This window comes from Ornithodoros turicata, chromosome 7 (assembly GCF_037126465.1).
Source record: "Ornithodoros turicata isolate Travis chromosome 7, ASM3712646v1, whole genome shotgun sequence".
Taxonomy (NCBI): Eukaryota; Metazoa; Arthropoda; class Arachnida; order Ixodida; family Argasidae; genus Ornithodoros; species Ornithodoros turicata.
In genome coordinates, this window is record NC_088207.1 from 28,404,213 (window position 1) to 28,426,330 (window position 22,118).

At 45.8% G+C, this 22,118-nt stretch overlaps 1 protein-coding gene and 1 long non-coding RNA gene across 2 annotated transcripts in view; one reads left to right on the forward strand and one right to left on the reverse strand.

Moving 5' to 3' along the window:
• Window positions 1–18,770, reverse strand: part of LOC135400748 (uncharacterized) — a 153,606-nt gene extending 134,836 nt beyond the window's left edge. Inside the window, exon 1 of the long non-coding RNA XR_010424639.1 lies at window positions 18,367–18,770. This is a non-coding gene — a long non-coding RNA (uncharacterized LOC135400748). The remainder of the gene's footprint in view (window positions 1–18,366) is intronic.
• Window positions 1–22,118, forward strand: part of LOC135400747 (cadherin-like and PC-esterase domain-containing protein 1) — a 116,612-nt gene that overhangs the window by 14,523 nt on the left and 79,971 nt on the right. The window contains exons 3-6 of the mRNA XM_064632638.1: window positions 2,463–2,569; window positions 3,934–4,018; window positions 4,841–5,036; window positions 12,794–12,971. Of these exons, the coding sequence (XP_064488708.1) occupies window positions 2,492–2,569; window positions 3,934–4,018; window positions 4,841–5,036; window positions 12,794–12,971 (537 nt within the window). The 5' untranslated portion in view covers window positions 2,463–2,491. The remainder of the gene's footprint in view (window positions 1–2,462; window positions 2,570–3,933; window positions 4,019–4,840; window positions 5,037–12,793; window positions 12,972–22,118) is intronic.

Below are 22,118 nucleotides of genomic sequence, written 5' to 3' on the forward strand. Positions count from 1 at the left end.
GCGCCCCCTTAAGATGTCGCACGCCACTCGATTCTCCTCCCCAAACACCTTCCATCACAAAGACCTTGACACAGGGCTTCCCTCCTTCACGGATCTCATAGAAGGCTTCGCAAGCACCCATCATCAGTAGGATTCTTCGTCTTCCTCGATGAGCTTCTCTATAGCTCCTCTCCCGTCTAACGTCCTCTTCTTTTGTGTCCAGCCAATGGCGGTGCCAATGCGTGCCTGCCTTGATCCTCTTTCTGTTTCCTCATACGAATCCCGGGTGTTCTATTGAAGGCGAAACCCCCGAAGCCTTGTATATAGACTGCCGTCTCAATGGGGGTTTCTAAATGACACCGAGACTTTCGCCGAGAAGTTTCTCAAGTGTCCTCACGCGGAGAAAGCGCTTCTTCGCTGAAAGCGACAAAGATGCCGATACAGAAACGAGCGTTGAGCGAAGTATGTTTGCGCAATTCTTACTAAAGAATATGGGAGTGCTCGGAGATGTTTACCTTAACGATGCGGTTGAAGGAAGAGAACGTCGGCTAACAGTCTCGTGTGGATTCTTGCCTGGATGGGCATGAAATGTTACACGTGAGGACGTGCTTTAAGGGAGACGTACGCTATTAAAACAACTCCACTGCATAATACTGCTGTCACACGTGCAGTCCGCAATGATCGATCGGTCATTGAAACCTATGGCCATTGAACCAGAGGCGTTTATTGGAAGAGTTTGGCCATTGGGAGGAGCCTGTTTTAAAGCGTGTCATATGACGTCACACGACGGGAGGTGCGAAGGCCGGCGCCGCCATTTTGCGGCGGAACTGCTGCTTTGTAATCTCCCCGTACCTTTCACCACGCAGTTTTGGAGCGGAGGCACAGCCTTGAAATCTCCGCGTGCCGTCGCTGCTCACCTTTCAAGGCCGAAACGCGTGGGACGTTTTTCCCGCGTCAAAATGTCTCGCGTTGGTCGCACGCTGAGGGATTGCGCCCGTTTACGACTCTCCGAAACGCGTGGGTCGTCTCTAGAGCCAGTGTCCTGGCGTGCGACGCGTATCTGGCATCTATATTCTTTACAACGCATGTCCCACAACAGAGGACGCCTGGACATATCTCGAATTAATATTTCTTTGCCTTGAGAGTCCGACGCCGTCATGACAGAAATTACTGGTCGGAAAAGGGGAACAGCGTGGCAGAGAGAACACGATTAAGGCTCATTCACACATGCGTTTCAAAAAGCCGAGAGGGGCATGCCACACATAGCCGTGCCGCCGGCCTGCACACGCGCTTCGTTGTGGTTGTTGCTACGTCAATATCGTACCGAAACTTCCAGCTCTGTTCCTCCAAATTTACATTGTGAAACATGCTGCCTATTTTGTCATTATTGTGAGGCATTCCTGCTGGAATCATCAAGGGTTGGAACGACAGGCGTGACACAATGTTAGCAGAGATGCAGAGATGCAGAGAAGGAACGGCAGAAGAACGAGACACATGTTTACCTACCAACGATCAAGACACAGTCACACACAAGTCGTACTTATTTTCGTCGATTCCGTGGTTTGCGCAAACTCCCAGCTCATCGTCGACAGCTCAGACCACAAACAACTATTGGTGACAAAGAATTTTTCTCACACGGTAGCACCAAACACACACACACACACACACACACAAAGGACAAACGATCCCAGCGCGGTATCGGGAGGCCCGCCGGCGCCAAAAGGAAGCCACTCCCTCCCCTCCGAGCGCTAGGACTGGCTGGATGAAAAAGCGTTTTTGGAACCGCTCTGCGAAGATGCAGCACGAATTGGTTCTCGAAAAGCGTCTGGAAACGCCGCGCGACCGCTGCCTTGCGGCCTCAAGAAACGCACGCGTCGCCGCCTCAAGAATCGCACGCGGCGCCGCCTCAAGAAACGCATGTGTGAATGAGCCTTTAGAGTGCTTGCAATAGACGACTTCAGAAAATCCCAGAGTGCTGAGCGCCGCTTTGGACTGTGGGAGCTTACTAAAACGAAAGAAACGGGTGGCCTCCGAACTGTTTTGATTTCTCCCCTACCGGTCCATTGTCCACGACGTGTCAAGGTGAGCGAAAGCGAAACGTGAAGGATTATTCTTCGTTCCTCCACTTAGTAAGCGCACAGCATGCAATGCTTGCGCAAGGTTCACTGGGATTTTCTGAAATCGTCTGTTTTGTGAAAGTGTCGCCTCGATCTCTATTCATCCAGCCTGCAGACGCCTTCTGTGACGTAGCTTCACTCTTTCGCTATACTTTCGCTTGACCTGGTTTCTTTCTGTCACAGGTTGGTTGGCGTTTTCAATCCCTTTTCCTCCTCTTTTTCTCACCAGTCATGTTTATATGCATGTGAGTTGCCTGGTGAAAATTAAACTTATGCTAGTTTGAGTCGTCCCTCTTGCTGTGCCCAGACTCAGGGCACTAGTTCTAGTTCACGATTCACCTATGCATCGTTTCATTTATTTTGCAGGTGGATCCTTTTATCGCGGAGAATGGAGAATGTTACTGTGCCTAACTTACAGCGATGCTGACACAGGAGTGTGCGCAGACGCCGAAGACCTCGCAAAGTACCAGATGGTGAGCTTCTGATTCGCCGTAGCTACAATAAATATGATATTCCGGTAGGACGACGGGCATACCATAACTCCGTACTAGCACTAGGACTAACGCTGTGGTGCGTAGCTGACTATATGCGCGTCCCATAACACCATATTGTCCATGGGTACAATGGTGCTGCTCGTGATGCTGGACTAAAGCTCCTGCAGCTTCCTATACAACAGTCTCTAATAGAGCGCCGTTATCTGGGGCTCGTCTCCACAGATATCACTTATCTGATGACAGTACACGAACTGCGAATGAGTCTTTCTCAATACAAGAACCGCAGTAAAGCAGCATTCTACTTGGCATGGCCCTACACAGGTGCGCTGCAGGGTACGACAACAGACGCAATACAGTGTCAAATCACAGTGGTAGCACTTTATCTCCAGTATATAAGAGAGTCCAGAAGCCAATAAGCGTCAGCCTCTTCGGGACGTATTTCAGCGGTAATGGTCCCGCTTGATGGCATGCGCACCCCTACGAAAGCCTCCAACGGGTCGCCGGCAGCCGCGGGCTAGTAGGCGTTGATATTGGATGGTCTTGTAAATAGCCCTTTGTGGCAGCCGTAAGGCTGTGAAACCGTATAAAAAGGGGATCTATAGTTCTTCTAATTGACGGCAATACATCTCATGGAGGAAACTGAAAGGGTAGCGCCACAGAACTTTTCAGTTCACTAGTCCGGATTGTGCTGGGAGCAAAGAATAATAGCGGTTGATGAAGCAGCACTTGTGCTTTGGTGGTGTGCAAGGGTATACGCTGTGTACTCTGCAATAAAGTAGACAGAGTAAACAAGCTCCCCCAGTGAGATATCACGCTCATACGGGCGTTAAGGGTGTTGTGCCACTTCGATATATGCGGTTCGTAACATCATGCACGCGTTGCATTACATGCCAGAGCATTGAGAAAAAGAATACGAGAATAGTTTTTCTACGTATCCTACTTGGAGAGATACGAACCGTTGAGCAAACTTTGGCGTCCAGTTCTGACGTCGGAAGAGCAAGAGCTATGGCCATTCTTATTGGTTCTCGTGAGCACGTGGCCTCTCCCTCGGCCGACTCACTGGCGGAAATGCCTCACGTGATGGCAGAGCCGATTTTCGCACAGTGTCGGTATTTGCTGTGCCGATCTTCTATGCGTACACTATTTGCTTTGCTGCAAACTTGGAGTGCAAGCTTACGTTCATGCGAATAGCTGTCTGTTACATTTACGCGGCATAAGATAGGGCGAAGTGTCCTAACCCCATTAACCAGTAGAGATAATCAGAAAAAAAAAGATAGCGTGCAACTGTACGTATAAGGGCTTTCTGTTCGCTACAACAAAATACTGTGATTTCTTATTGACAGATTAACAGGATACCTGGACTCAAGAACATCCTGTTTCGGAAAGATGCCTTCTGCAACACGATGAATGATGCTAGAAAAATACCAGGTACGGAACAAGTTTGCCGGCAATTTGAGTTTCTCCATCACCAACACGAATGAATACCGTCTGACTACCATAAACGAATGACTACCCGATTGGATCTCTGTAGCCAGTTACCTCGTGTGTTAGAGTGCTGCACGATATTGTTTCATACAGTAAACACTGCTACTGTAGGGGTTGTGCCAGCCCGTTGCAATGAGCCTTCCCAACTTTAGCCTTCGTCTAGTCTGCGAACTCTTGTGTTCAATAATTTCAACATAAAAGTAATTGTAAAATTCTGCGCACGGGTTCATTGACATTGGAGGAAAAAAAGAAGAAAGAAAACGTGATGAGCATACGTTAGCGCGCAAGTGTTCCAGATACAATGTGTCATCTCCTGTGGGTGAGAATGGCACCACTTTAATAGTCGCTCAGTGGACTTTCATACGGAACCTTTTTAAGATGTTTGGTTAAGGAATTGTAGAGGAGGTGGTGTTCCCCTACATAAGTCCTGACCTGCGATGATGGAAGTTACATGGAAGATGGATGGAATAGAATATTTGGGCGATATAAAATTTTAAAAAAAAAGAAAAAATATTTGTGCACCGTCTTCTCAAACAGTCCCACTTTGATTTCTTGTGTTAATTAGTTACTGCAAAATTTGTTGTTTATGGAAAATTTATTCAACACACGTGAAAAACAAATAATAATAATAATAATAATTTTTGTGTCAGAGAACACACAATGGAGATGGCGCGCACCGCACGATATATACGGCATACAGAGTAGTGTGGATGTGCCTTGAGTTAACTAACGTGTACAGAGAGACAAAATCATTCGTCTTTACAGCTGTGATGCGCGCGGCCTTGGTACCGTTGTGCTTCGTTCTGCCAGAGCAGTACCAACAATTCCTGAACGTGGCGGATGCCTTAGGCTACTCTGCCCAGTGGCTTCTCACGCCTTTGGCGCTGGGAGGCAGGGAAGCTCCAGGAGGACCACAGTTGGTGGACCTATTCACTGCCCTGGGAAGAGCAACCATACACCAGTAGGTATTATCGCCACAAATAAAAAAGTCATAAGCCGCAACGAGTAAACGTACAACGTGCTATGTTCCGCCAGGTGGAGCATGTCAGATTGAGCATATAGCGACATGTCAGATGATTTTTTTAAATATTTTCTATCTCACATTATGCCACAGATTCGTAATATAATTTTTAACGATTCTTTCCTATGCTCTTCCTAATGAATTATGAATTCGTTACGCGACACCGATGCACTTTTTCGTTATACGACTGATGCAACGGTGCGTGTAACAGTATATGAGGGTTTACTAAAAGAAAATTAAAATCTTCATTTCTGCTGAGCTAAAATACTCTTCAAACACCTTACGCCAAATTCACATTAAAGGCTATGTTCATTTCCTAGCGGTGCTCTAGCTCCCAATGTTCATTCAGTTACAATCGAGGTTGTAGCGACTCTCAGCGCCTTATGTCATCATCCTGCTACAATCGTGATGCTGCTCACAATGGTGATGTCATTAACGCACGCTAAAAAAAAGAACTTCACCGCATAGCACGCTGTCCGCCAATCATTGCCAGGAATGATAGGGTGATCGCTTCTGAATCGCTTCGCACCCCTGGCTTCCCGCCAATGGACAACCGACATTCTCCCCCCATCTATGTTGAGCAGAGTTGATCCATAGCTCGCTTTCCGCATGCCACGAAACACCTCTCCTCAAGATGCTGCATTAATCCACCGAATGCGACTCGATGTGTCCTTTACAGCTCAGTGGCGTTACCGCTTGAGACAAGTTGACTCTCACACCTGCTGCCACTGTGGTGCTCTAGAGAATCTGGAGCACATTCTTCTTCATTACCCTCACTACCAACCTTCCCGGACCTCACTCTCCGAGTGTCTTTATCAGCAGGACTCTCGCCACTTCTCCCACTCGAAATTGCTTGGTCCTGGCCCAATCCAGCCCAGCAACGATCAGCGCTCAAAGCCCTTTTGACATTTCTGGACGCCATCGGACTCCGATCGTTATTGTGAAGGGGCTCTGTATTTAATACCCCACATCTCCACCAGCAATGGGGTAGAGTATCGCCTCTGGCGATGAACCTCCCCACTCTCCTTCTGAAAATAAAGTTGTTGTTGTTGTTCGCTTGTGATTCACCCTAAGACAGAGGGGGCGTACGCCTTTTTGTGGCAATTATCAAATATCCAAATTGTAACAAAAATGCGTACATCCCCCCTCTCTCTGTGATTCTTGGCAGTGGTTTGCGCACAGCGTGCCATGCGGTGAAGTTCTGTTTTTAGAGTGCGCCACCATTGCCTTTCTATGGAGAGGCGTGCAACCTGCTCTTCCTTCGAGTCATAAGTGATAACGTGTCATTGTGTAGTTCTCCCAGAGTCTGTTGTATGGCTTTGCTTTTCCAGTGTCCTCGCGGACGCTGACGCTCACGTCATAATTAAGTGTCCCTCAGCAGCATGAATGCGTTCCTAGTCCTTATACCCTGCCTCTCTGTTAGTCCCAAAGATTACGAAAGAACCCCCCCCCCCCCCTCCAGCGACTAACCCATGTCCGAATCTCGGTCCTTCATTGTCTCACAGTGACACGTTCGATAAATATGGCTCAACAGTTCCTCTGCAAGTTCTGATGCTTTCCACAGAAAGGAAGAAAAAGGGGAAGCCGGAACGGAGTGCCCATCGTCCAATTAGTGTGCAGGGCACGCAAACCCCGCAACAATTCTCTGTCCCGTAGCTCTTTATCTCTGCAGCTGTGATTTGCCCTGGGATTTGGCAACATTCTTCACAGGATTATGTGGCACAGCTAAGCCGCTTGTCCCGCGTAGTACGCAAAGAGTGCCTCGACAAAGAGAGTCTAGATGCGAAAGGGGTAATCACGCGACCCGCACATCTTCCTTCTCACGTAGTATAGCTTGTTTCGTCGAAGCACAACAAGAAGAGGAAACTATGGCGCCGACAAGAAAGCACTTTATTATAGGATACGAAATTTCAGTTCTATAGATATTAGTCAGGGTTGTTTTAATACGGTGTCTGACGTTCCCGACATTTCGCTGTTGTCATCGGAATTGACATCGAGATCGCCGGACCACGGTGCCGTGGCTGCCGCAGCCGACACTCGTTCTGGAGAGTATAAAGGACGAGCAGCTATCGTCATCGGGTAGCTGCACCGGTAATCCAAAGCGACAACCTCTCCTCATTACGTGTTCCTTTTCGCTTTTATTCTGAAAGTATGACAAGCACTTGGAAGGTCAGAGCTACTCTACTGCGTGCATGGACAGTGGTGACCCGCAACGCGTGAAGTAGTGCCAAATAGTCCGGTGAACAGTTAAAAACTCAAACGACCTCTTGCGACGAAATAAAAAAAAATTTAAAATAATAATAATTCAGCAATTAAATAAATGTTTAACAGGATAAATGATTTCGTACGAGATTGAGTCTGCCTGACCCGTGTCTAACGGTTGCTTCTAGCAGTAGGCTGCTTGGTGTTCAGCTGCCACGATAACGGGTTCCCTCGGATAATATGCGTTGAGAACCACTGATTTGGAACTTCGAGTCAAGCCAATGTGCTTGGAAACCTGACAGGTCCATAGCCGTCTCCGTAGCCCTCTCTAGGCCGACAGGACCGTCTCAAGAATCAATCGAAAACGATTTTCCCTAGCTTTCCTTCTCATCAGTATAAACGCTCACGACTTTTACATCGATGATGATGATGATGATGTCAGGAGAAAAAAATATGGCTTTTACTTCGAGAGCTGTTGACGTCTGTTTATAAGTGTGCGATTTTGATAACCGATTAGCACGTGCAGGACTCAGGCGAGTAGTGAATTAATGATTGACAATTCTTGCAATACACCTCCTTCGGATGTGCAAAGTTAGGAAAAATATCCCCAAGTGGTCCCGCCACTTACGGACATGGGACACGTCCTCATCCACTGTGATTCCCACGAAAGGCAACGTTCCTGCTCATGTGTGTCAGTAGGCAAAGCTTCAGCAAGTTATCTACGTTTGCGAGTACTCCTTAGTCACTAACGCATTCTTGCAGCATCTGACCGGGGAAGCTCTTGGACAATTCCTCGCGGACACGCAGGACTGCCCTCTCGAATCTAATAGTGTTGCTACCTTTAACTAGCAGATAACAATCCATAAGTACGCAGTAACAGGTCCTATACTTTGTGACCAACCTTTCGACGGTATCTCTCTCTTTTTCATATGCTCTCACTATTTCATTTCAGTGCGTCAGCATACAGGGTGTTTCACCTAAAGTGATAAAAGAATTCTAACTGGCGACGTACTCGCCGGAAGATTGAGGGACTTTTGGCAATTACCTTCTGGGAACTTTTGCCACCATTGAGGAAGACTTTGGACAATTTTTAATTGCGGGAAACTTATTTTGTCAATTGAACTTTGAAATTTGCCAAGCGAACCTCACTTTTTTTTTTACAGAAATACGAAGTCCTCCACGCAGACCCAACAAAAAAACTGTACACAGTATCGCAACAGAAATAGTCGAAAAAAGATTAGTAAAAATTGCGCTTTAACCCTGCCCGCTTGATTTTCGCAAAGAAACGCGCGCGAAATGTGCGTCTAGAGAAGGAAGTGTCCCCGCCGTCATTTGTTTTGCCTTCTTTGTGATAAGACGGTTGTTTTGCTTGCTTTGTGATATGATGGTTGTCACCACCATCAAGGTCAAAGCAGGGGAAAGAAGGGTAAAGCAAGAGGCGGGAACACTTCCTCCTCTCCCCGTATCCCATCCTCCGTGCGCTCTTCTTTGCGATAATCGAGCAGGCGGGGCTAAAGCGGAATTTTTACTAATTTTTTAAGACTATTTCCGTTGCGATACTGTGCATAGTTTTGGTTGGGTGTGTGGTTACCCGTGGAGGACTTCATATTTCTGTTTAAAGAAAGTGAGGTTCTCTTGGCAATTTTCAAAGTTCAATTGAAAAAATAAATTGCCCTCAATTAAAAAAATGTCCAAAGCCTGTCAATGTCCTTCCTAAATGCCCGCAAAAGTTTGCAGAGGGTAATTCCCGAAAGTCCCACAATCTGGCGGCGAGTACGTCGCCAGTTAGAATTTTTTATCACGTTAGGTGAAACGCCCTGTTTACCCACGTCATATAAGCCAAGAGTCTGTTCCGCAGAAACCATGTTCTGTAACTCGCTATAGCCATTCTTCATGGCCTCCCTTCCACCCACCCTTACAAAACTCTGCTCACATACATGCACATCGTGACGCAGACTTAAAAAAACGAAGAAATAGCGACGTGTGGTCAGCCGCGCGCGATGTAGCTACGCCGCGCCGTAAAGGGCGGGTCCGACTTTTTCTAACTATACATGCAATGACGTCGCTGCCGGGGCCATTTTTACGAGTAACGCCGTTCTTTCGGGAAACATGGAAACAAGGCAGGTCCATTAGACGACAGACACGCTTTCCCTTAATGCGTCTCGTAATAAATAACGGCCTTTCCCGCTTATATTTCCCACTGAACTAATAAATGGTCCAAGAACCTCGTTGCGGACGACGCTATATAGTGCGCCCATTTAAAGGGGACGCGTCGGTTGGACTGGTCATATAAGCTATGGCACGGGGGAAATGTGGTCACGTGTATAGAGGTATGGAAAATGGTAATGAATGCCCAGGTACAATGAGGTATAAGAATTTTGCCAGTATGGAAAGTGAACATTTTCGGGGTTGTAATATCTCTGATAAATTCGTGCTTTATGTATGCTATCAGGAGATGCGTTTCACTAATATTCATTTCGTCAGTCCATCAGCGCACGTTGAAACCCCCACTATTGCACCCCCACCACCCTTCCACAGTAGAATAAATGCTTTCAAGCTTTCTGTTTTTTTTTTTTTGTTTTTTTTTTGTATGAACGCTAGAGGAATGGAAAGGCCTAGCTGCTGGTTTACATGTCGATGTACGTGATGTTCCTTCTTCCTCGGATGCTCTAGAAAACGTGATGTAAAATTGTGATACTTGTATTGTGTGTATGTATATAGGGGAACATGACGAACAGCGAGGTGTGGGGCAGGGTATTACATTGCCGATATCTGCCTCATTCGGGAACCTCAGAAAAGCGAAACTGTGTCCGTCAAACAGTGCATGCGACATGGTCATCAGTTCACGCAAATCGACAAGCAATCGGTAGACAACTCGTATTGGCGGACGTATTTCGACGAGGAAAACGTATTTTGATGACATCTCTTTGTGGTATACAACAATATAGTGACTTGAACCCTCGCGCTATGAGTGAAAGCGGAATCACTCAGAATGGACTATTTGCGTGAGATGTGGCGCCCTCTCGAATGTCGTCTGCTACTGGCTGAAACCAAATGCAGGTGAGGAGGCGCCGTGCAAAAATCACGCAAAGAATGTAATGATGTAAGGATGCAAAGGATGGCATGCTGCTTGCTCGCGCTCAGCCACGAGCTGATACGCCCAACTCAATATAGCTGTGTGATGAGACACGCTGTTACGGGAGCGCATGGAGGTACACTGAAGCAGTGTACTGCGCGATGGTGACTTCATGTACTCCATGGTGAATGCTGGCTTCTACATAACATCAGGGTTTCTGACTGGAGAGAAAGCCGCGAGGGAATACGAAGTCAATTTTCTGAGGCAGAGCAAGAAAAGACCGAATTCGTTTGTCGTTCCTGACGTTCCTGATATGGCACTGCTAAGTGCGAGCGATATTGTTGACGTCTTGTCTACCCCACGGTGCGCCCCCGCCAGCAGACGCCTCGAGCACTGCTACATGTTCGAAGTTAATTTTGCATCAATTCATTTGTTGTATGCTCTTGGTATCATACTCTCCCACTGGTTGTAACACTCTGCCCGAGCCTGGGTCACACAGTTACAAGAGCAAGAGTTAGCGTTAGAGCGTTAGCGTTATAATAAGAGTTAGCTGTCTATATTTTCGCAACTTGTCGGAGCATCCCTTCAAGAATAACGTTTATTTTGTATGACCAGCATAAAACAAGAATTGCGATAGCCGGTTGAGTTAAAACAGCAAAGTTTTCTTTCATGTACAAAAATACAAAAAAAAAAATCTACAAGCTTTTTCTTCTCACTGTGCCTCAGGTTCCCCTACTTGTATGTATGCATGTATGTATGTATGTATGTATTTATGTATTTATTTTATCCTCTCCTGTTACAGCCCGACAGGGCTTATGGTATTACGAAATAAATTAAATGAGAGATACAGAGACGAACCTGGGTTTGGTTCGCTGTTAACTTTCTGCGTTCTGCAATTTCCCAAAGAACTGGTAAACAATGACTGAGTCCAGATATTATCAGTTCGATTTATGTGCACACTGTAGCGAAGGCCTTCAGCTTTTATATCGGATTCCCCACGCATTTTGAAAATCGTATAAAAGATGTTATGTTATGTTATTCCGTGTTAGCGCGCCTAAAAAGTGAAAGAGGAATAGGAGACAGACAATGGAGATACCGTGTCGCTGGATGGGCCTTTACTGCATTTTACTGTCCCTTCTGAATGGGTATGTTCCTTTCTATTTGAGGACTTAAACTTGAACGATTTTCTGTTAGAAACATTCCACATCAGTTATTCGATTATCGGAATCCCCAAAACGGAAATATAATTACGTAACGCTAGAGGATGCAAAGGAGGTATTCGGAGTTACACAACCGAAGCTATTGAAGAGGAGCTGCCATCCTCAGGCAGGCACAGTCCTAAATGCAAGAAAATTCCTGAGCAGTTGCAAACTGAGTATATATTGTTGCGTGTTACGTATAATAGAACTTCAACTGCTTTTGAGGTTCGCGTCGTGTTCATTTTCTTTTTGTGATTCTCTCGGCATCACATTCGTTTCGCCAGTTTTCTCGCCGCTCCACATAAATGTATGCAGCTTATGCAAACTACCGCAGACAGTAATGCCTGTTTCTTTTCTTCTTTTTTTCTCCTATCATCATCATCATCATCATCATCATCATCATCTAATGCCTGTCTTTATGGCCCTTCAGATATGCATTACCGCAGCATATTGCCTGTTTACGGCTCCATAGATCCTTTAAAACTCGCTATTCTATAGATGCAGGCCGAGGCGATCTAGATTATAGACATTTCAAACGTACACACTGAACGAACGCACCCTGTACATGGACACCCTGTTGGCTCCAAAAGCTAACCGCCTCCTTTCCTGTGTGCCATGTCGCATTTATATGTCGTTGCATATACAAATTTATAGCTAGCATCGTGTCTGAAGACAGGTTAAGTGTGCATAGGTTATTGTACACTTCACCCGTAATCACACGAATATATAGTATACCTGACCGGCCTCGGTGGCTCAGTCGGTAGCGTGCTCGCTTTCTGATCCCGAGATCGCGGGTTCGAACCCGGCAGAGGACGCCAGCAACTTGGTGGCAGGTTACAAGTTGCTTAGACACGCACTTTAAAGAACCCTCAGGTGGGCAAAAGCAATCAACAGCTCATGATCTCAGTTGTCTCGCGACGTAAACCCCCAATTATATTAAAAAAAAATATAGTATACATGTGCAAATAGTACCGTGGATGTTCATAATGTTTAACAAGTTGCCCGCACTGACAACACAGTTTAAATACCATGCAAAAAATTAAACGAAATAAAGTAAAACGAGCGGAATAATGCATGGAGGTTTGGCGTTTGAAACTACGACGGTGAACGCTATGTTAGCCAGTGCTTAAAAAATAACGCTACTCCTAAATGTGGACCCGAAGCCCTTAAACCGGGCATCACTTGCGTTTCTTCATACCGTGATATCGCCCAATGCGCAGGTCATCCACGAAGCGCTCCGTAGTACAACAGGTGCCCAAAAACCCATTGCTGGTATTCGGCCAGCCAGTCAGCGTCCGCCTGTTCGTCCTCATAACATCTGTCTTTCCTCTTCGAGCCTATCTCCACAATGAAGGCATGGTACGGGTCCGCAGTTTTCACCCGAGCAACGCAAATAAGGTACGTATTGCATTCATAACGTTCAATTTTCGCAGAGCTTCGCCATGAAATTGACACATTTAGTTTTCGAGGAGGCACGAAAACCTGCGATGCACCTATCTGGTTCTACGAAGTAATGTTTCACGTGACATTCAGTCGAGCCTGCAGTCGGAATGTTACGGAATGTTTCAGTAGAACGATCTGTAGCATGCCGTACACAAGCTAGGAATGAGTGATTTTGATAGAACATGTTTCCCGTCCCCTGACTTGTTCGTGTTTTGTAACGAGCGCTTTTTGAAATTGGAATTTGCAGAATAATGTAATCGCCTGAACAGTGTAGCGTACAGCAAGCACAGTATATACATTGATATAAATCGAACTTTGCACTTTTCTTTTGCAAAAAATGCAGCGGACGGTGTCGACCCTCGTTTCATATACTACTGGTCATTGCGGAAACTACTGGTGGAAACCATGGATGGCGGGCGCCACCATGTTGTTGTTGTTGACTTTCTTCGGCTCGTCCCATGTGCTGTTCAAAAGTGCCGCAACGGCCTAAAAAAAAACTATTTTTATCGTATTTCGCCCAAGAACTCAGCACCCTCAATATAAAAACTGAACATTATGCGCTTTCACGATTTTTCGAGAACACGCAAAACATTCATAGTTTCGGGTTCTCCTATAGCAGATGACGTCACCACTCTGGCGCGTGTCTCCCAGCAACAGTGCGCGTACCTTCCCGGTCTCCACATTCTAAAAAATATGGCGTGAAAAGGTGTAACTTCTATAGTTACCAACTAGGTCAACATAGCGTCTGATAAAGGGTGTAAAAGGGTTGGTGAAATAAATTATCATACATCCAAATTGCTACAAAAAGGCGTACGCCCCCCTAGCTCACCGAATCAGAAACGATAACCCTATCATTCGTGACAATGATTGGCGGACAACGTGCTATGCGGTGAATTTCTGTCTTGAGAGTGAGGTAGCAGGTAGGACTTCGCTACCTTTTAGGCACAACATATGCGACAACTATTACCTCCTAAAAGGTTAACTGCGCCACCCTTTTTCCTAAGAGAGCAATCCACGCTGAAGGTTTGCCACCAGTTGTGGTGAGCATTCGGAAATTGAACCTTGAAGAAACAAAGTTGCCAGACAAGAGGTAGATTGCAGATAGAAATTAGTTAATTTCATGATACTTCCGCGTCACACAGAGAAACCAACCAATCAATCACAATGGCATAAATTCGGTAGGATTATTCTAAAGTCACGACCGCAGTGGAACTTTCTGTGCAGCGGCACATGCATCATGTGCATCACCAGCTCGCGTGGCTCAGTGGTTAGCGTGCTGGCCATGTCGTGTCGAGACTGGGAGGTACCCGGGTTCGAACCCCGGTGCCGGCTGTGCTGTCTGGGGTTTTTCCTGGGGTTTCCTCTGAAGCTTTCCGACATATGTCGGCACAGTTCCCTAAGAAGTCGGTCCAGGACGTACATTCCCCCAGCGAGCGGTGAGCCACCACCACCATCATGTGTATCAAAGAGTGCAATTGTAGTTTGCGTAGTGTTACTTTGGTATCCGTTCTGCGACGTTTCCATAGAGTTTGTTGTGGAGATTGTATTGCCTTTCCTCTTTCTTTTTTTTTAAAAAGCTTTGATACTTTTACAGTTTCAAGTTCAGGGGTTGAATTACATCCATGTGTATACGGTTGATAGCGAAGCTGATTATGGGATATACTTGTGTAACAAGTAAGCAAGGCAAACCGAGTGTAGGGGAACTAAATGCCGCATAATGCCTATGGTACAGCTCCGGTCAACCTTAATAATAACACTGAAAAAAAAATGTGGTCTCGTTCTCGAGCGCGATTACAGCAACCCTTGGGGCAATGGGGAAATCTTAATTGAGCAAAATTATTCTGCTAGTTTAATGCAAGGATTTTGCTCACTTAGCATTCCCCTAATGCCCCAAATGTGGCTCTTAACGCGCTGGTAAATGAGACCGATTTTTTTTTTTTTTTTTTCAGTGTTATTAAGGTTGACCGGAGCTGCATAGAGGCTGCCCGTGGCGAGGCCAAGTTGCGGTGAGAAGAGTGGACGTCATTCAATTCGTCCATGCCGCTGATATAACAACATAATACGTAAACAAACCCAATTAGCCGATCGATTGCTTTTTTGAATCAATCAATCGGCCATGCTTCTGTCAGAGCGTTACACTCTTTATCCTCATTGCCCTCCCAACGAAGGCGCAGAATTTGGACGCGCAAACTCGCTTCGAGGGCGACCAGCGGAAGCCCGTCAGAATCAGATCTCCTTTTGTTTTGCATTTTGAGGGAACACGCATATGCGACCACCGTCGCAATCCTCTCTACTGGATTGCATGCAACGCCGGAAAAGACTTCGCGTGCAACACCCCGCCACTAGCAGAGCCCCCTTGACACGGGGGACAACTGAAATGGGAAAAAACAAGTCTTGTCTGCCGCTCTCGCAAGGCCGCAAAGAAGAAATGCACGCGGAAAAAAAAAGAAAGAAAGAAACTCTTCCACGAATGCTTTCAAGGGAATAAAACGTTTTGCGGGAAATAAACTTTATTCGTCACAGGAAAGTGCACTTTTTGCCTCTGCATGAGGGAAAAAGGCGTCAAGATACGATAGCCATGTACGTCACGTATATTTAGGCGAATGGAAAGGCCACTTTCGTGTTCGGTTGTCATTCCCTCTTTTCTTGTCATCGGTGACAGTGTTTTTTACTCCGGGAAACATGTTTTTGGAAGCGGCAAAGATTTAGTGGAAGATTGGTGTAAGCAGTGGCAAACACTAGGGAAAAAAAAAAGGAAAAGAAGAGTTCAACAGTGTATAAAGGACATTTTAAAAAGTAAGAGTGTTCTTGTGTAGCTGTGTGTGTGTTTTTTGTGTTTGCGCCACGAAGCAACTGTGGCTATGAGTAGCGTAGAGACGTGGACAGATGGAGGGAACAGGGGTGGGGGTAGTATGCGTCCTAGGCCGACTTCAGGGGGAACTGTGCCGACAGTCATCTGGAATGTCTTCGGAAAACCCAGGGAAAACCTCTGTAGTTATGTGTTCTTTGCTGCGAACAGATCGTTCGTTCTTGGGTGTTCTTTTATTATTTTTCTTTTGTGTGTGTGTGTGTGTGAAATGGTGAAACGGAACGAATAAATGTGTCTTTAGGTGGGGGGAAAATTTCATTATGATCGGTCAAAAATACATCTTCACTGGATGCGATATTCTTTGATAACCTAAACTGCTTCATCGCTGAGAAATTTCTGAGGCTGTACCGAAACGTTCAAGTAGTTTACATAGCATACTTATTTAAGTGGTAATTTCCTCTGTGTAGGTGGTATTCCTCGGCCTTTGCGTGGACATATACGTGCTACGTGGACATATAAAGTCAGAATTCGACTGCTACTGCGAATCGCCGTTCGGGGAATTCATGAACTCGCAAATGATCTCAGCTAACTTGGAATCTGTAGACCTGAACCTATAGACAAGAAGTGCAACACGCTTTCCAGAAAGGCAGTCATGAAAAAGATACCGTTTTGCGCTTTATTTTAATTTTTTTTTCTTTTTTCGATTTACTACGCGGGGACGTTCAATCACTATTCGCAGACGACGGTGGTTAGTGTCCACGGCTACGACCGCCGAAAGCTCGCCCGTGATTGGCTACCGCCGTTGAAAACACGATCCTGATTGTCTGACTCTTAGTTGTTATACGTCACGTCGGCGAGTAAGTAGACTTTCTCCATCTAGGTGGTGTTGCCCTGGGCCCTTTCTTTTACTATCCTGTATCCTTATCTAACCTGTATCGTCGTTATCGTCCCATAAATGCTGGACCCAACAGTAATGGCGTAGTGTTCTCCAACTGCCTCCCATATGAGATGCCACGGCCGTTAGAGCGACCCAATGATCCGTAGACAGCAGCATTCCTGCACAAAGACAGCTGTCGCTGGCTCGCCGAATTATCTAACATGCACAACACGGGGGACACGGAGCGCGTGCTTGCTGGTCACCTGCCGAGGCTTTGACTCTAGCTGGCAGACGTTGAAGAACGCCGTCGATGAACTTGACCATTGACCTTTCACCGTTGAGAACACAACACTTAATTCGCACCGGACCTGTATGTAACTTAAAGGGGCACTGATGTGACCCTTTCTTTTTTTGTGTGTGTGTGTGTGTGCAGAGTGTTCTCCAAGGAATAAAATGAGTTCCTGCGAAAAAACGACGACCTCAGGTGACGTACAGAGCGAGGGCTCTGGCACACCTTTGAAAAATTTTTCTCATCGTGAAAAGAGCGCATCGCAGAACGAGAGGACGTATGCTATTCCTCTCACGTGACCAGTGACGCACAGTGGCACAGCTCAAGCATGTATAAGCAGCGCGCGAGCTGAGGAGAAAAAACAAAGCAAGAAAGTCACGGAGCCCCCAATACCTCACGCGGGAATCGTGTCGGCAGTCTGCGGCTGCTTTCTCCGACCGTTTTTTTTTTTTTTTTTTTGTTAATTCGATTGCGCAGCTATATAACACACCGCAGAGCAAAAATATTTTACATGGTGACACCTGGTGGACAGCTTGACAGACGAGACAGGATTTCGAGCGACGTTAAATATCACCTCATTGCTCCTTTAAATGATCCGCTCAAATTACTCTATCTTAAACACACTTGGTATCATATCAATACTTTTGACAGTGAGCATTTAGTATTCTGACTTAAAGGGGTACAGAGGGCCTTCCAAAAAATTTACAGATTAAGACGTCTGATGAAAGTGTGTGTGTCATTTTATCGAATGGCGCTAAAGGTTTTGATGTATGCAATTTGTTTACCAGAAAAAAACTCACATAAACATGGGTCTGGCTAATCTTCACCAGAAGACTGATCTGTGCGCAACAGTAGCCTTGCACACGCTACCGAAATCAAGTAACGGAATATCGCTAGCCCCTACTCCACTCAAAATCATCGTGATAGTAATGTCGCTATATACAAACCTAACTCAACAAATCTAAAAAGACGTAACGCCATATTACTACCGCTACGAAGTAAAAGTAACGCAAGACTTTCTTCGTTATGTTTCCTGCTGCTGCACGCTCGGCGTTCAGGCATTTTGTTCCCCAAGGGCACCAGAATTTTAAAAGTCGGCTTTTACTTTTTCGTGCGCGTATTCCACTTTTTCACAATGCACGGCATGTCGGGAATTTCACATCATTAACGGGTGTAAAATAAAGGCTCATGATAAATAACACGTGTAACGCGTGCAAGCTGCTGACGTTACGAAGCCACACACCGTCGGTGTCGAGGAAAAATTGAATTCATAAATTATGAGCGAACTTTGAAAATTTAGATACGATATTGTTCTGCGAGGAAGGCGGCGACAATAATTCGGGGTTTTACTTCCAGAGCAAACTACTGCACTCACCAGCAACATGAGGTCCACCAGGTCCTACAGTCCACTATGCGAGCTGTTATGAACAGCTTCGCTGTACCAGTTCCCAATGTGGTCATCTCAGCCGGCATTCACACTTCTGCTGTTTCTGGTTTCTTGAAACCCGCACACACAATTCACACGCGCATCGTATCACACCACACTTTCATGAAACGCAAATAATTGCACTTCACAATTATATGACTGTAAAGGCGGTAAAGTTCTCATTTCTTTCACCACCATAGCCTTGGTTCCACACCGACTGAAAGCAAACGTGAAGATGCAAAACTTCGGACAAAATCACTCCACCGCCTTTCAGTGCCATTTGCCATGTGCAGTTCTGTTGTATTCTGCACATTGTTCGCACGGACACGTCACGCGTCAGTGCAATGCATGGGCATGCGTACTTACCAGCGAGTAACGGGAGATAGTAAAGACATGCACGGGGTCATAACAAGGGGAAGGGAAGAGGCACAAGAGCGCTCCCAACGGGGAAATATTTTATCTCATGACAAGATAATTTCTGAGGCGCGTGCCGTCCACGCGATAAAAACAACAACTTTGTTTTAATTATTATGATGATGATGATGTTTGGGATCTTCATATCTCCGGCGATACTTCACGTCATTGCTATTCAGATATTTTATTGACATCATTACCTAAGTAAGTAACTGACCTAATTACACATTGGTTTTCACTAACAGCATACCAACGTAAATGTTCTACACAAGAACTATCGTTACAAGTATGTACAATCTACCGTTTGTATGTGCACATATAAGGCAAGATTCGACTGAAAAATAGGTTCTGATTATTTACTCCATTTACATAGTCTGCATTCAACGTTAGAAAACGAGGCTCCTCAGAGCATTTGCTTGAGACATTGCTCGCGGTCAAAATTATAATGTCCTCACTGTGAGGTTCGTCGTCATATTTTAATAAACTAATGCAAGCGTGGGAGTAGAGTGCAACCTGTGGCGTTCAAACACCTCAATCATCATATTCAATTAAACGGGCGATTAATTCCTTAATCATGAGCAAGTATAACCAACATGCTTTTCTCACCCTACCGTTGTTGTATGAGTATGACAGAAAGGATATCGAAACGGAGTGCACAGAAAGTTCTTCTTCTCAAATCTGTTTTTTTTTTATTCTTCTTCTTTCTGGAGATGTCTGAAAACGTGGGTGTCTTAACTCAAAAATGACATCTTCATAATAAACATTCAAGATAGGGCCGAGGACCACGGAGCGTGAGCTGCTTTGCAATGCGACTTCACACTTCAGTGTAGCTACATCTATTGCAAGCACTGACAGATACACTGTGTCTTATCCGTGAACACAAATATTTATTGCGTGCCTTCCCGTCGCTGTCACTGAATACAGGTGTGTTTGAAGCGCTAACTTTATGTGGCGGCGACTCCATCGAATCCTCGTTCGGCTCATGTCTGGAGCAGGGACAATGACTTCTCGCGCCCGTTTGACTTTAATGGGAGTCTCGTGCGTTACCATTAGTTAACGTTGCCAAGGGGGCGTCCCTCGTCGCGGTTACCAAGTGTGAACGGTACCCTGGGGGAAGAGCCGTGACACACTTTCTTGGACTATTCATCAGCTTTATGGAGGATTGTACGTAAGGGCAGTTTATATTATGTGCGTGCATTGACTGCTCGTTAATGAGCCTACTCCTTGTCGCCGTGTCATCTCTCAGGTTAGAAATAGAAAGATTGCTACGAGTGTCCCCCTAATACGATGACGACACCCGTTATACACTACTTTTTAGGTGGGAGATATCGGCGCGTGTTCGTATCTGCATGCTTCGGCAACATTTGTATGTGATTAACTGATATTTTGCTGCAAGCCGGATACTGTTGCACAAGTGGCTATTCCTTTGCACGATACTTTAGGCAACCTAAAAATTGGACCTTCGACCACAACCCAAGCAGCACAACATCTTGGTCCAATATTGGACCAGTATGTTGTGTTGCTTGGGAACACGCACGTAGCTATAGTCATCTTTACGAATTGTTAGTTAGTTATTGTGTTCTGATACATTCGAGCCATTATTACTTTTTCCGCATATTCGTGAACTTTGTTGCACTTGATCTGCGCCGTCATTTGTATATGCAAGACAGGCGCTACGCACAGTTTTGAGAAATCGTAGCAGCTCTAATCTATGGACCGTATAGCACACCTATGGACTACCGTACTCATCGTATAATGCCTTTTTAACTTCTACACTCGTTATGTTGCCATCACATCATCATCCCCAGCAATCCCTGGTGGTCTGTTATATTAACCGCATCTTAGCGGTACAAGCGCACTGGAGTATCCGGTTCCGCTTGTGGAGCCACAACCTCCATATTATTTTTCCTTAAAATCCGATCCAATTCAATCCAGAGGCCCTAAGAGATCGGCCGAATGTTGGCACCGCTCACGTTGGAATCACTGATAAGTCACTGGCCCAATATTGCCACGAATCATCTTCGAGAAACTTCCAGGGCAGGCACGAAACGGTACACCTCATCTCGGCGTGTGCTGAAGAAGAAGCAAGAAGATTACAGACACATCGCCTGCTCTCTGGCAAACGCACGTGCTGTTTCTAGACTTTTCGGCGCGACGCTTAAATGCTTGTGCGCTCCAGGCTGGAGCATTCATTCTTTGGACTCAGTTGTGTTCAGAGGGCTATCACTGTTGTGCTTTTGCTACCAAGTAGTTTAATAAACCGTTTGCTGTTTATTCGACGACTCGCTGGCCCATTTCGCTTCGTGACAATATAATGCAACACCGTCACACACGGGAAACACGCCTACAATATCATCATGCAACGTTTAATTCATGTTTTACTTCGTCATTTTATACCCATTTTATAACCACTGTGCCCTGGGGCCGTGGGACGCAACTTGAGTGACTGACTCCCTCGATTGATTGATTGAAAGAAAGAAAGAAAAAAAAGGGGGATTGTAGCCCTCATCACGAGGGCCGGCTACCCCAGATCACCTAAGGAAAGGAATTCCAGACTGACTCCCTCACTCAGCATCAGCGCATACATTTGTTGTTATTCAACGCGAACACAATTTCTATTTGTTCCATGCGCGATCGAACGGCAGAGTTAGACAGCTCTAGTGACAGATATCCTTTTATAGAAGCACAAACTCCGCAGCTGATATTTTCACGCTGCAATGCAAACTTTTGCCGCGCTATAACGCCCGCGCATTCCCAATCCGTTTCGTCATCGCTGAAGAGATTTCTTTGTGTTGTATCTATCCCCCCTCCCCCCATCAGAACCTACGCCCCATCGACGTGATGCCCCGCAGACGCTGTTATTCCCATCGTAACTGAGTTTTCAAACACGCTGGCAAACGGTACAACGCAGAATATTTTCTTGCTGAAAAGAAGACACGAATCCATATTATAATATATAGCGGGAAAAAAAATAAGTGACAAGAAAAACGTCGGCAAATACACGTGCTGCGTGTGTGCACAGGGCGGTGGCAGTTAGCGCGTAGAACACACGAGCTTTCCTCCACCAGGTGGCGGGGAAAGGATGACGCAGTCGACAATTTATCGTAATGCTCCCGCTGAACCGTATAGCTATACGGAGTTATTTCTAACCTTCACGGTGCTCGAAACATGCGCCAGTTGGGGACGACAGAGTTGCCTTAAACACATTGCATTGATTTGTGTGTTCTCTATATAAGAGACTTAATACCGACCAGGCGCAGTTTAGGAGGTATCTGAAGGTCGCGAAA